The sequence below is a fragment of the Leptinotarsa decemlineata genome, unplaced genomic scaffold, assembly GCF_025532065.1.
Source record: "Leptinotarsa decemlineata unplaced genomic scaffold, Ldec_3_MD MMD2_tig00003348_RagTag_RagTag, whole genome shotgun sequence".
Lineage (NCBI taxonomy): Eukaryota > Metazoa > Arthropoda > Insecta > Coleoptera > Chrysomelidae > Leptinotarsa > Leptinotarsa decemlineata.
The window spans coordinates 3,289,134-3,301,353 of record NW_027412588.1 but is presented as its reverse complement, the minus strand read 5'-3'; the positions used below and the strand labels follow the sequence as shown (position 1 = coordinate 3,301,353).

The 12,220-nt window shown below is 34.4% G+C and overlaps 1 protein-coding gene across 1 annotated transcript in view; it reads right to left on the bottom strand.

Moving 5' to 3' along the window:
* The window catches only part of LOC111505489 (integrin alpha-PS5), a 184,506-nt gene that overhangs the window by 69,551 nt on the left and 102,735 nt on the right, over nucleotides 1–12,220 (bottom strand). Inside the window, exons 8-10 of the mRNA XM_074178103.1 lie at nucleotides 9,592–9,795; nucleotides 4,918–5,020; nucleotides 874–1,059 (exon numbers count right to left, since the gene is read on the bottom strand). Coding sequence (XP_074034204.1) covers nucleotides 874–1,059; nucleotides 4,918–5,020; nucleotides 9,592–9,795 — 493 coding nt within the window. The remainder of the gene's footprint in view (nucleotides 1–873; nucleotides 1,060–4,917; nucleotides 5,021–9,591; nucleotides 9,796–12,220) is intronic.

Genomic DNA, 12,220 nt, shown 5'->3' with positions numbered 1-12,220 from the left:
CATAGTATACTATGGTTCTATCGTACATTTGATATTTTGGTCATTTACGTGAAAAAATCCCAAAATATCTAAAATATCATATAATTCAATGTTCATATACATGCAGTTGTTTCAAATCTATTTCTTGATGTAAATCAATGATCATGTGAAAGTAGTTGTTTTGGGAGGGTTTATTTTTCAGATTGTAGGTATTTGAAAGAAACTATATACACATCATTGTTGATAGTTTATTTTGAACTTGACTGCTTTCGTTCTTCTTTCGGAAGTATTTCTCATTTTTTATTTGAAGGTGGAGATGTAGAAAGCCAAATTAGGATCATCGAAACATTAGAAGTTTATTGGCAGATAATTTGTGTGTACCTATTTATATGATTTTGTATACCCCAAATGATGAAGATGAGGTTCTTGGAGGCGACATTATTTGTCGAAAATCACTTTCATTTTTGTAATGCTGATTACCAGTTTGATGAATCTAATTCAAGTAATTTATATCAATTGTGAGTAGAAACAAATGGCGTTTTTAATGAATCTCACAGAAACTTTTCCATACACCAAATCTGTTATTTTCAAGAGACTTGTTCGGCGAACCCTATACCTACCTATATGCTAAGAACTAGAAAATGCTCTATATATACTGTTTTCAATGGGTGACGAAAATAAAAACAGTTTCAATTGGATACATGATTGACTTTCAAAGTTAACAGATTTTTTCTATATTCCAGTTCATATTAATTTTCGAAAAATTTTCTTGATCATCAATAATGAGAGTACAAAATGATAACTACAGATATAACCGATGTAACAGATAAAAACCGAGAATGGAATTCCCAATTCCACAATCTCACTCAATGATCGTTAGTCGACGGTTCTTACCTTTGAATTTATTTCTGTCAATATCTACAGCTCTAGAGAAGCTGATTCCAAAACCTCTTAGTCCTGGATAAATATTTTTTCCATATATCTTTTGAGAATGGATATCACTCAAGCCGAATTTGTACCCTTTATAAATATATACGGCTCCACTTCCTTCATTTTCGTATGGTGCTCCAATTGCAACGTCTGAAATTTTTTTTTTAATTATTACTCAACTTTGACTGCTAATAGGGCCTCATCAAATATGATCACGCAATAAAAATAAATTGTAAAATTACATAAAAAATGTTGGCAACCAGTTGCCAACGTTATATTATGTACTTTCACATTCGATTCGATATAATACACACTTGATGTAAATTTCATAACATGATAATTTATTTGAATATACTCATTAAACTCGTAGGTAATACTTGTAGTGAAATTACGTAACTTTAGATTTGAATTAGATTTGAGGTAGAGATGCTTGATGCTTTTGAAAAATATGAACATAAGCAGGGCCTTTATTCACATTGCTCAATGATAATGAAATATTTAACTACTTAATTCAGAATAGTGTGAAAGCTATTTTACGTTTTTTTTGACCATGGTCTGCAGGAAATAAAACCGTGGAATTAAATATAAGATTCTTACAGTTATAACACGTTATCACACGGCAATAAACTTAAAAAATACTTGTGCGACGACAAGCGGACACTTCTTCATCGACAGTTTCTTGCAGAATGACGGCGAACGCGTGAATCACAAGACGCCTAGAATACCCATTTTGACAAAACAATTTTATTATTTGCACATGCTGTTTAATCCTATAACCGTTCATAGTGATTTGGCTAAACAAACCGAATAAATGGCAACTAATTTGACAGATGGCCGTTATCAATTGTCAAAGTTCGGAAGTCCCTGTTGGAAGACCCTATATTCACGTCCACACCACATGACATTACACTAAGAGAAAGAACTATTATGTAATTTACATATTTTTTCTTGTTTGATAAGTACTAGTTGGCGAAAAAATCAATCAATTGGAAACACTCCCTCACCAGAACAAAAATGCTGTCTTTTGACGCGCGTTTCGCTAACCGAATTGGTATCATCAGAGGCTGACTACAACTCATAAAAATTTGTGAACCATAAAATTATTTCTACTTTTTCATGTACTCATTTCGGGTTCTCGCTCAAATGAAGTCGAAAACGCTACATTATTTTCTAGTGTCCTACTTAATGTAGGTAAACGTTGTGTTCATTTTGAATAATTATTTGGTTTTGAAATTTTAATACAACCTTCTATGAATTTTTGGAATCCGGAATATTTCTATATATAAAGCGCTTTTCATAATGCATCATGTTTTTCAATAGTACCTACCATTAGTACCAATTGTTATTGTTAATGACCTAAATACATGACAACTGGACTAATAAGATAAATATCAAAACTGTTTGTTTGCAAAAAAAAAGTATCCTTATGACCTACTATATATAATTCAAACCTTTAATAATACAAAATTCCATAATGACGTGCAAATGAATGAATTTTATTTTTTCAAGCGGAAATTGTAGGTATAGTCGAAGTAACCGATATAGTAATTCTTAAAGTTTCGGCGAACTCAAAGGCGAAAAAAACCAATACAAAGGAATAATGCCGCTACGAATTAGTCCACGTGGACTGAAGAATTGGCGGTTCGTATTGGATAATTTTTACTAACCGAGTTTTACGATTGGCTGAAGAGTCATAAAATTAAATTTGAAGTCATGTTACGGTGACCAATAGAATGTGTGGATGGTTAGAAGAGTCGTGTTGTCAATGTTCAGTTCAGGAACTGATCGCGATTTGAGTGTTGAAATTCGATATTGGTGAAGTTATAATTACTTAAAATTTTTGTTATTTATTTAAAATGTGGCGTCCTTGGACAAGTACTAATGGTAATAACGAGTGTGATAAAAACGCAAACTTTTTCCTGTGTAGTGATTCCAATAGCGCTGGTGAACAATGCAAAAAAGAGATACCAGTGAATAAGATTCGGATGCATTTGAATATTGAAACACAGAGAGTATGTTTCAATGTATATAAGAATCTTCATATCAAGTTTGGTTTCGAGGAAAAAAAAACTATTACAAGCAACATCAGATTTGACCGAAATTCCTTTCTCAACTGTACGTAAAATAGTCAAAAACAAACCTTATGAATGCAAAACGCGATTTGATGCGGGATTACCAAAACCTTTGGATGTTCATCTAATAAAATCATTAAATGCAATGAGATTCCTGCAATTGAAATCATAAAGAAGAAATTGAATACTTCCGGCCATAACGTGAGCTGCTGTGACAAAACTCTTCAGAATTGGATAAAGAAACTAGGATTTAGATTTAAAATAATAAACAAACGTCAAACAGTTATGGAAAGCAGAAGAATAGTGAAATTGCGTAACAAATATTTAGAACGAATAACTAAATATAGACAAGAATAACGGCAAATTTTCTATTTGGACGAAACTTGGTATGACACTCACGACACAGTTACGAAAGGGTGGACTGATGGTTTGAGAATGTGTATGCCTAACATGCCTGCAAACAAAAGATAGCGACCATTGTGTATTGCGGAGAAAGTAAAGGATGGGTTCCGAATTCTTTGAAATTATGTGGAAAAAAACTTGAGGACTGCAATGTTGACTATCATAAGAACATGGAAGGTAATATTTTTGAGAAATGATTTGAAAACACATTGATCCCAAATTTGGATGCGAATAATGTAATAGTTCTTGACAACGCTTACTATCATTCGCGACAGCTCATCAAAGTACCGAATAAAAATTCGAGAAAAGATGAAATACAAAGTTTTTTAATGGATAACAATTTGTATTTGGAAGATAAGTATGTGACATTGATAGTGAAACGGTGAATATGGAAGAGGAATTATCAGAAGTTCTTGAAGAAAGTTAGTGAATTGTTTTTGAAGCGATCGATTGTATATATATGTGAGTAAGTAATTAGGTTAGATTAGGTCACAAGTGAGTGGACACGACACTCCAAAAAGGGGGGCAAACCGCGGACACTTGTTTCTGGCTATTGGCCTTATCAGCGCGGTGCAGCCAAGTGTAAATATGGACAACATTTGTTTGCCGAAAGCAGGAAACAACACAAACGCACGGAGTCAACAACAGGAGCCAACCGCACATTTGTGGTTTCAGTTAGAAGACCTAGAATTCCCAGGCTACATCTAACATGATCACGTAGGCAGCTATAGCTACCTGCGTGACATCCGGGTCCAGGATATAAATACAAATAGAGATGTTATCGAGTGTGCATGTTACAAATCAAAAATGAAGCAATTCGTGGACACAACATTCCAAAAAGGGGGGCAAACCGCGGACATGTGTTTCTGGCTATTGGCCTCATCAGCGCGGTGCAGCCAAATGTAAAGATGGACAACACTTGTTTGCCGAAAGCAGTAAACAACACAAACGCACGGAGTCAACAACAGGAGCCAGTTAGAAGACCTAGAATTCCCAGGCTACATCTAACATGACCACGTAGGCAGCTATAGCTACCTGCGTGACATCCGGGTCCAGGATATAAATACATGATTTGTATCATGCACACTCGATAAAATCTCTATTTGTATTTATATCCTGGACCCGGATGTCACGCAGGTAGCTATAGCTGCCTACGTGGTCATGTTAGATGTAGCCTGGGAATTCTAGGTCTTCTAACTGGAACCACAAATATGCGGTTGACTTCTGTCTATTTGTATATATATATATATATATAAATATATATATATATATATATATATATATATATATATATATATATATATATATATATATATATATATATATATATAGTTATTGTGATTCTTATATAACCAGAAATGATAATTGAATAACAAAATTAGTTAGCTCCCTAACTATATTATTAAAGGGGAACTGCTGGAAGGTAGGAGGCACTATATCGTTTACTTGAACTATACAAACGAAGAAATTGAGAAATCAGATTTTCATGTAAACTTTTTTTATCAGTATTCATTATTACTTTTCACAACTTTACCTCCATATCCATCATTATCTATGTCTCCCAAGTACATTATAGATGCTCCAAATTGTCCATTCAAATGGTGTCCTGTCAATATCGTTGACTCCTTGAGCTTTTCCTGAAAACATGGATTGAAAATGTCAACCAAAAGTAGTAGTTTTGAAATCTGATAATATTTTTGTAAATCAGAAGATTTCGAAAATTATTATTATTATATTTTTCAATGAACCAATAAAAAATACAAAATGAACTTCGTGGGTTTCATTGTGAAATATGCCAAGGTATCAAGCAAACTTATTTCTTGTTGATCAAATAGAAATCGTTGAATTCCATCTTCCGTGTGAATTCTACCATTTCTCCCATCATTATTATATTTGTAAAGTTGAATATTTTTTAATCTATCTTAATATTAGGTTCATTCCAATGAATTTTTATTTTGTTTTTCAGTGAAGCATTTCTGATAATATCTTGCGAAATCTCTTAATGATTTACCTAATTTTCTTAGATTCGAAATATTATACCAGAATTATCGAAAGAAACGATAAATGTCCATCTATTGGGAGAAGGTTGAAATTTGATAATGAGAAACTAGATATGCTCAGCAATCAGCAATAAGGATCATTATGACGATATGAACGATATGAATTCGAGTAGGTTCTTGCAACTGAATGTATGTGTTTTTGTGTTTTTAGTATCTGGCGTAGAAATAAGAACATTTCCTTTTGCAATCGTGCAACCTTGAAATTATATTCTTTGTAATAATACTGTGATAATGGTATTCAATTGAAAATTAATTAGATCAATGATTCTCATGTCAAGACTAACTTCTTTTGAAGTATTCTCTTCAACCATAAAATGAATACAGAGTTCCATTAGAACATTTTTCATTTTTCTCAAAAATTCTCTACGTAGGATGTCATCACAAGTAATCGCAAGAATTCGCCGACCAATTTTATGTTTTAACTACTATGAACTATGTTTTAAACATGCTGAATGTATTTGAAGGGATTTGCAAAGACTAAACAAGTTAATTGAATATGAAATTGTTACACATTCCAGGTAACATTTAATATAACTTTCAATTGTGTGTGATTCATTCCAGTTTTAGAATTTTTTTTACCTTCCTATTCTAGTGGAAAGTCTTCAAAGGAAATTATCAACTACATCAATAAAAACTCTTCACTAAGATGTTCATCATATGCACAGAATATTTTTTTCAGACGAAAAGTGGCTGAGGAAGTCCATCTATCTGAAGAAACATCTACATACAAATACAGCACCTTTCCTAACTACGGGGCCAAACTTCAGGGGATGATTCCTCAGGCCGTTTTAGGAAAAAAGTGCCTATGAATATATGTCCGGAGTTGCTTCGTTTCTGAGATACAGGGTGTTGAAGTAAAAAAAAGGGTATTTGTAAAATGTCATAAATATCCTTACTCCGATTTGGTTGAAATCTGCCACAGTTATTTGAAGTAAAAAGGGCTTATTGAGCCCGAACTAGATTGAAATTATTAGGTCCAGTGGCATATAAGTGGGCACCACAGCTAACAATATTCTGAAAAAAAGAACGCCACTGACTTTTTTTTCAGTTTGTGATTGTAGTTTGTACTTCATAATAGCACCTCGTAAAAAATTGCTTCGTCCGTGAATAAAATATTTGGTAAAAAATTATTATTGTGTGCCATCGTATGAATCAACCATCTGCAAATCATTAATCTTTGGTGAAAATTCGGAGGCAGTAGAACATGGGTCCGCTGTATGTGATATTGGTAGGTATATATAGGAGGTTTCTGTCCATGCGGTTTTTATGCTGACTTCCAGCTACAGTACAATCTTCCTGGAAGTACCAGGATCTTCTTCTATCGCATTAGGTATAACATATTCCAGTTCAGGCGTTATTACAGTTTCTAGTCTCCCACGCAGCTGTATTTTTATTCAAACTCCCAGTTTCACATAAGCTTGCTTGTAACGTTCTGAATGTTTTAACACATGAAATAACTCCGTTAAGGTATCTATCCTAGTAAATTCTTCGTGCTTCTTCCGCATTTCCATTTGCCAATCCATAGATAGAGTCTATGTCAGCCATTTCAGCGTTAGTAAAATTATCCATGATGGAATCACTGCTAATTTACAAATTCGCCTCTCACTAATATGACAACACTATCACTGTCAGCTGGTCTCCAAAGCAGGTGTTCATGATATGCAAAGTGACTTAAATTTTTTTCCCGAAAACGAAGCTAGATATGAAGAAAACACAAACAACGATAAGGTTGTATTTTCAGTTCATTAATCTAATAAAATGAAAAACTACAAGTCAGTGGCATACTTTTTTTCCCAATATTGTTGGCTGTCGTGCCCACCGAGACTCTACTGGACCTAATAATATCAATCCAGTTAGGGCTAAATAAGCGCCTCAATTAATTCAAATAACTGTAGCAAATTCTAACCAAATCGGTGTGAGGGAATTTACGACATTATATAAATACTTTTTTTTTAACATAACGCTATGTATCTTAGAAACAAAGCAACTCCAAACATATGTCTTTAGGAGCTTTTTTCCCATAACGACCCATCGAATCAGCCTCTGAAGTTTCGTACCGTAGTTAGAAAACACCCTGTATATGAAGAACATTGTATTACACGAAAATCATTCACATTCAGTTGGTACTCCAAACATTGGTAACGGAATCGAAACAGATATCATCCACAGGAACGTTACACAAAAGAATAAAATTTCACCTACATGGAGCTTTTGCTAAACTTTCGTGTGAAAACATTTGTCTCTAACTCCTAGGGGTTGAAAGGTGATAAGCTAATAAACACTTTTTTTGCATACCAGAAGAAAGACGCCATTGATTCTTGAAAAGAAATACGTTTGAATGTTTTTTATGAATTGCAATGTTAAGGAGAGCAGACGTGTCCAATTACGGCAAAGAATACAATGTCCATAGAAGCTCAGAACTGGCATTTTCATGTATTGTAAACTTTTTAGTACTTACCCTGACCACCAGAGGGCGATGGGATTACCAACAGAACGGATAGCAGTCGCTGACAAACCAGTTGGATTTTTAATTCAATTTAATTTTGGCGTACTTCCCAACTTCGATATGATTTGGCCGACTGATTGTCAGCGACTGCTACCTACCCAATTCTGTTGATACTCACATTAAATACTGACATAGATCTGCCATCGCCCTCTGGTGGTCAGGGTGAGTACTGAAAATTTTACAGTACATGAAAATGCCAGTTCTGAGCTTCTATGGGCTTTGTATTCTTTGCCATAATTGACACATGCTCTTATCAACATTGCAATTCATAAAGAATTGAGTACGTTTTTTTTTAATTATTCGAAGATGTTCCGATGAAGAGATGAAGAGAGTTTAAATTGCAAAAAGAATACATTTTAAAAGAGATTAGGTTTTTGACTCATTTAAGTGAGTTAAGCGGCTTCATCACATTAATTTTTTTTTTGTTTTCTAGAAGGTATTACTAACGATTGCAGGTTTTTTATTTCATATTGTGGAAATCCGTGATCCTCATCATCATTATCAGACATAAACTGCAGAGATTGTGAAACAGTGCATTTCATTGGTTCGGACTTCCATTGTCTAATATGATATAAATTGATTTGAAATCCCTGAAAGAATCTATAAAAATTAAAAGATTAGCTAAAAAATGAGAATTATATCAAACAAAAAAAACTGAAATTACAATGAAATAAAATACAACTAACAATTAAGAATTGTAATAAGAAATGTGAATTAAAAATTATCTATCAACAATAAATGAAAATTACTTCACGACGTTTCGATTGTTAGCATGCATAATCGTCTTGTTCGCATTGCCGAACACAAGAAACACACACAGCGAGGAGAAACCAGCAAATCAGAAATAGCAGAGCATGTTTGGACTTATCGATATAACATCAAGTGATCTCAAGCTGAAATCATCCACAAAGAAAAACACTGGTTTAGGAGAGAAGTCAAAGAAGCTCCATATATGTTGTCCAACAACGCATTTAGCCAAGATAGTGTAGAGATACGCAACATATGGAAACCTATAAATAATCAAGCGGAATACGACCAACTCCGGCCAAACGGTCAGCTCGTGCTAAAACCGATGAAGCAAAGAGAGGGAAGAGGAGATAAGTGGAAGCACTCGAATTACGATTGTGGATATACTAACAATCGAGATTAATAATTTTTAATTTTCATCTCGTGCTAAAAGTTCAATTTTACGATTTTTTTTTGTTGTTTGTATTTTATTTCACTGTAATTTCAGTTTTTTTGCTTGATATAATTTTTTTTCAGCTAATCATGTTAATTTTTTATAGATTTTTTCAGGGATTCCGAATCAATTTATTTCATATTAGACAATGGAAGTCCGAACCAATTGAATGCACCGCGAAAAATTGTCAACCACCTTCAAACAGTTTGAAACAGTGTTACTGTTCTACAACAGACGTGTCGACTGTGAATAATCAGCTGAGAACTATTTTGAACAGATTCGGATCAGTAGGTAAATATATTTTTCAAATAGGGTTGAAGGATGTCCGTTTTCAATAAACTGATTTGATATTTTGATAACAAAACAATTGTTATATTATCATTCAAAAATAATAATTTCAATAACAAACTGTGATTGGTTTATGTAAAAGATTCTGATAGAATTGTAATATTTTTTAATTACCTGACCACCTAAATAGCAGTATACTTTTCCTTCGTTGAAAGAATTACCCTTATAAAATGGTGCTCCAACTATGAGGTCGTCCAAATTGTCGCCATTTATCCTTCCCGAACCAAGTGAAGCACCAAAATATTCACCAAATTGATGTCCTAACAGTGTTGTGTTGATAACTATTGGATTAGAATTCGCAAATTGGAAAACGACAACCTGTAAAAAGTAGAGCTGAAGAAAAATAGCAGTAACAGAAAAACAAACAACAAATAGTTTTTTATGGAATACCTACACAATATAAAAAAAAAACAAAAAGAACATTAGCAAATTTCACGAATTCACTTGAACGAGGAACATATGAAGTATAATTGATAATAGGTAATATAACACTTCATTTTTTTTTTCGATTCTAATTTGCTGAAACTTGAATATTTCGTTAATTGTAGATGTTGATTTCTGTCCATTTGTGTTGGATAAATTCATCAAAACAATGTCACACTTTGATTTCAGGATAATTTTTTTTTTCTGATATCAATGGTATCTGCATACATAAAATTAGACCCAGCGCCGATCTCTGGGCTAAAGCAGTGAGACAGTTCAGATGATTTGATATAATATCTTTTATCATACCAATTTCTTCACTCAGGTCTTCAGTTCATTTGGAAATGTTCCGGTTTTTAGGGAAATGTTTACTATGGGCATAGATCAATCTATCTATTGGGCTCGTATCTTTTTGCAAGGCTGAATTCACCGAAAATTTATTGCAAGTACCTACTTAATACATCTTTGAAAACATCTGCGTATTTTCTTCGAACACATAAATTGGAAGCTTTTATAGCTGCATTCAGGACTTTTTTCAATCGCAGAGGAAAAAACACACCTTTTCTCCCTCTGCAGCACTAATTGCATAGCAGAGAAAAAATTAATTGATTTTTACTCTCATAAGGCGACCGACCACGAAAAAATGAAATGGTGATGTGCTCATTTACCAATTTTTTTTTTATTTCATTATTTGAAAGTTTATGTTTCAAATAGTACATCTGCAATAAATCTGAATTTTCACTCTTTATCTTCCCCTACAAATTAATAGTTGAATGAGGCGTTTACCGAAACGGGGCGTGGTCAAACTTTACGTCACATCAGCGGATTCGGCGACAAGGGAGTGCTGGCGGATAAGCGAAATACATACGTCTACTGAAGCCGTAGAGAGCAAGTTGTGTGTTGTTTACTGCAGTGTATCAACTGCGTGAATATGTAACACGTGGTATTTTCAAACCAGTCAGCAAATGAAACAAAATCCGACGATGGCAGCGATTCATAATCTTCAACTACAGGCCCGGTTGCCACCGCTCAAAGCTCGTTGCTTGGTGTGACGTCAGGATGTACCGCGGGCGATATAACATTTTCAATTGCTCTTGCTCAGTTGTTAATTGACATGAAAACCGGAAAATTTTGTGGGATTCTTGAGAGATGATTTACTTTTATAATATATAATTTTCAATAAAAAACTAAATTAGCCTGAATGAGCCCATTCGGAGGTCCTTTCGAAAGCGGTGTAAAATTTGTTAAAAATCATATTTACCGTGTCGTAGGTCAAAAGTTGCTGACTCATGAGGAATTTTATACTTTTCCCGAGCAAATTGAAGGTGTGTTGAATTCAGTTTGCCTGCTTTTATCTGAGGATTATCTGAAACTGCTTCAACCATGTTCAATATTTAGACCTTGAATCGTTGGCAGTTACTCCCAACGGTTTCATCAAGATTTCTCGAAAAGGTGAATAGCTGCATATCAGATCACAGCGAAGAGGCAAGTAGACGCAAAATATAGAAATATCAAACTTGGTGCATTGGTTGTTATTAAAAGTTAAAGTTTACAGCCATTAGTTTGGCGCAGAGTCGTGACTTTACGCAATTTTAATGGTCTTCTTGAAAGACCTGTATTGAAGTTATGGCCGTTTACCTCTTATTTGAATAAATACTTCACCTTTATATTGCCGCATCCGGCCGCCGTGCCCTATCACTAGAGCCCGCGATCGCAATGTGTCAGAAAGAGAAATAATGGTTTTTAGAGCTTTTAAGCCGATTCCTCTAGGGAAGTTTTAAAATGCGCACACTACATTTATGATTAATTTCAAGGACATCGCGTGCCTAGACAAGCGAGAGAGTACCTATTTAGTTCTAGTAAACAACTCAATCATAGGAATTTCTTCCTGACGTTTCGCTGGCGCGAGTGGCTAGCTTCTTCAGAGGTTTAACCATCATGGCTTGCTGTCTGATGACTTTCTTTTCGGCTTCGTAAGGCGTATTTATGCCTCGTCAGGTAATCAGTTGTATTTGTACTTGTATTTGTACCTGCATTTGTACCTGTACTCGTTCCTGCACTTGAACTTGGAACATCAATAATCTTGCTGCCTGTTGTCCTGTTCGTTATTCTTGAATTCCTCAAAATGGGGTTCCATATTTGATTGAGGTGCACCGCTTCTTCTTTTCAGGTGGAAATTCTCCGTGTGTTTGTGGATCTCTATTGCCTCCCGTACCAGTCGGCTATGGTATCCCTGGTTGGGGGCAATTAGTTCTGTGTTTTCAAACAAAATTCTGTGGTCTCCTTCACTAAGTGCATGTTCTGCCACAGCTGACTTGTC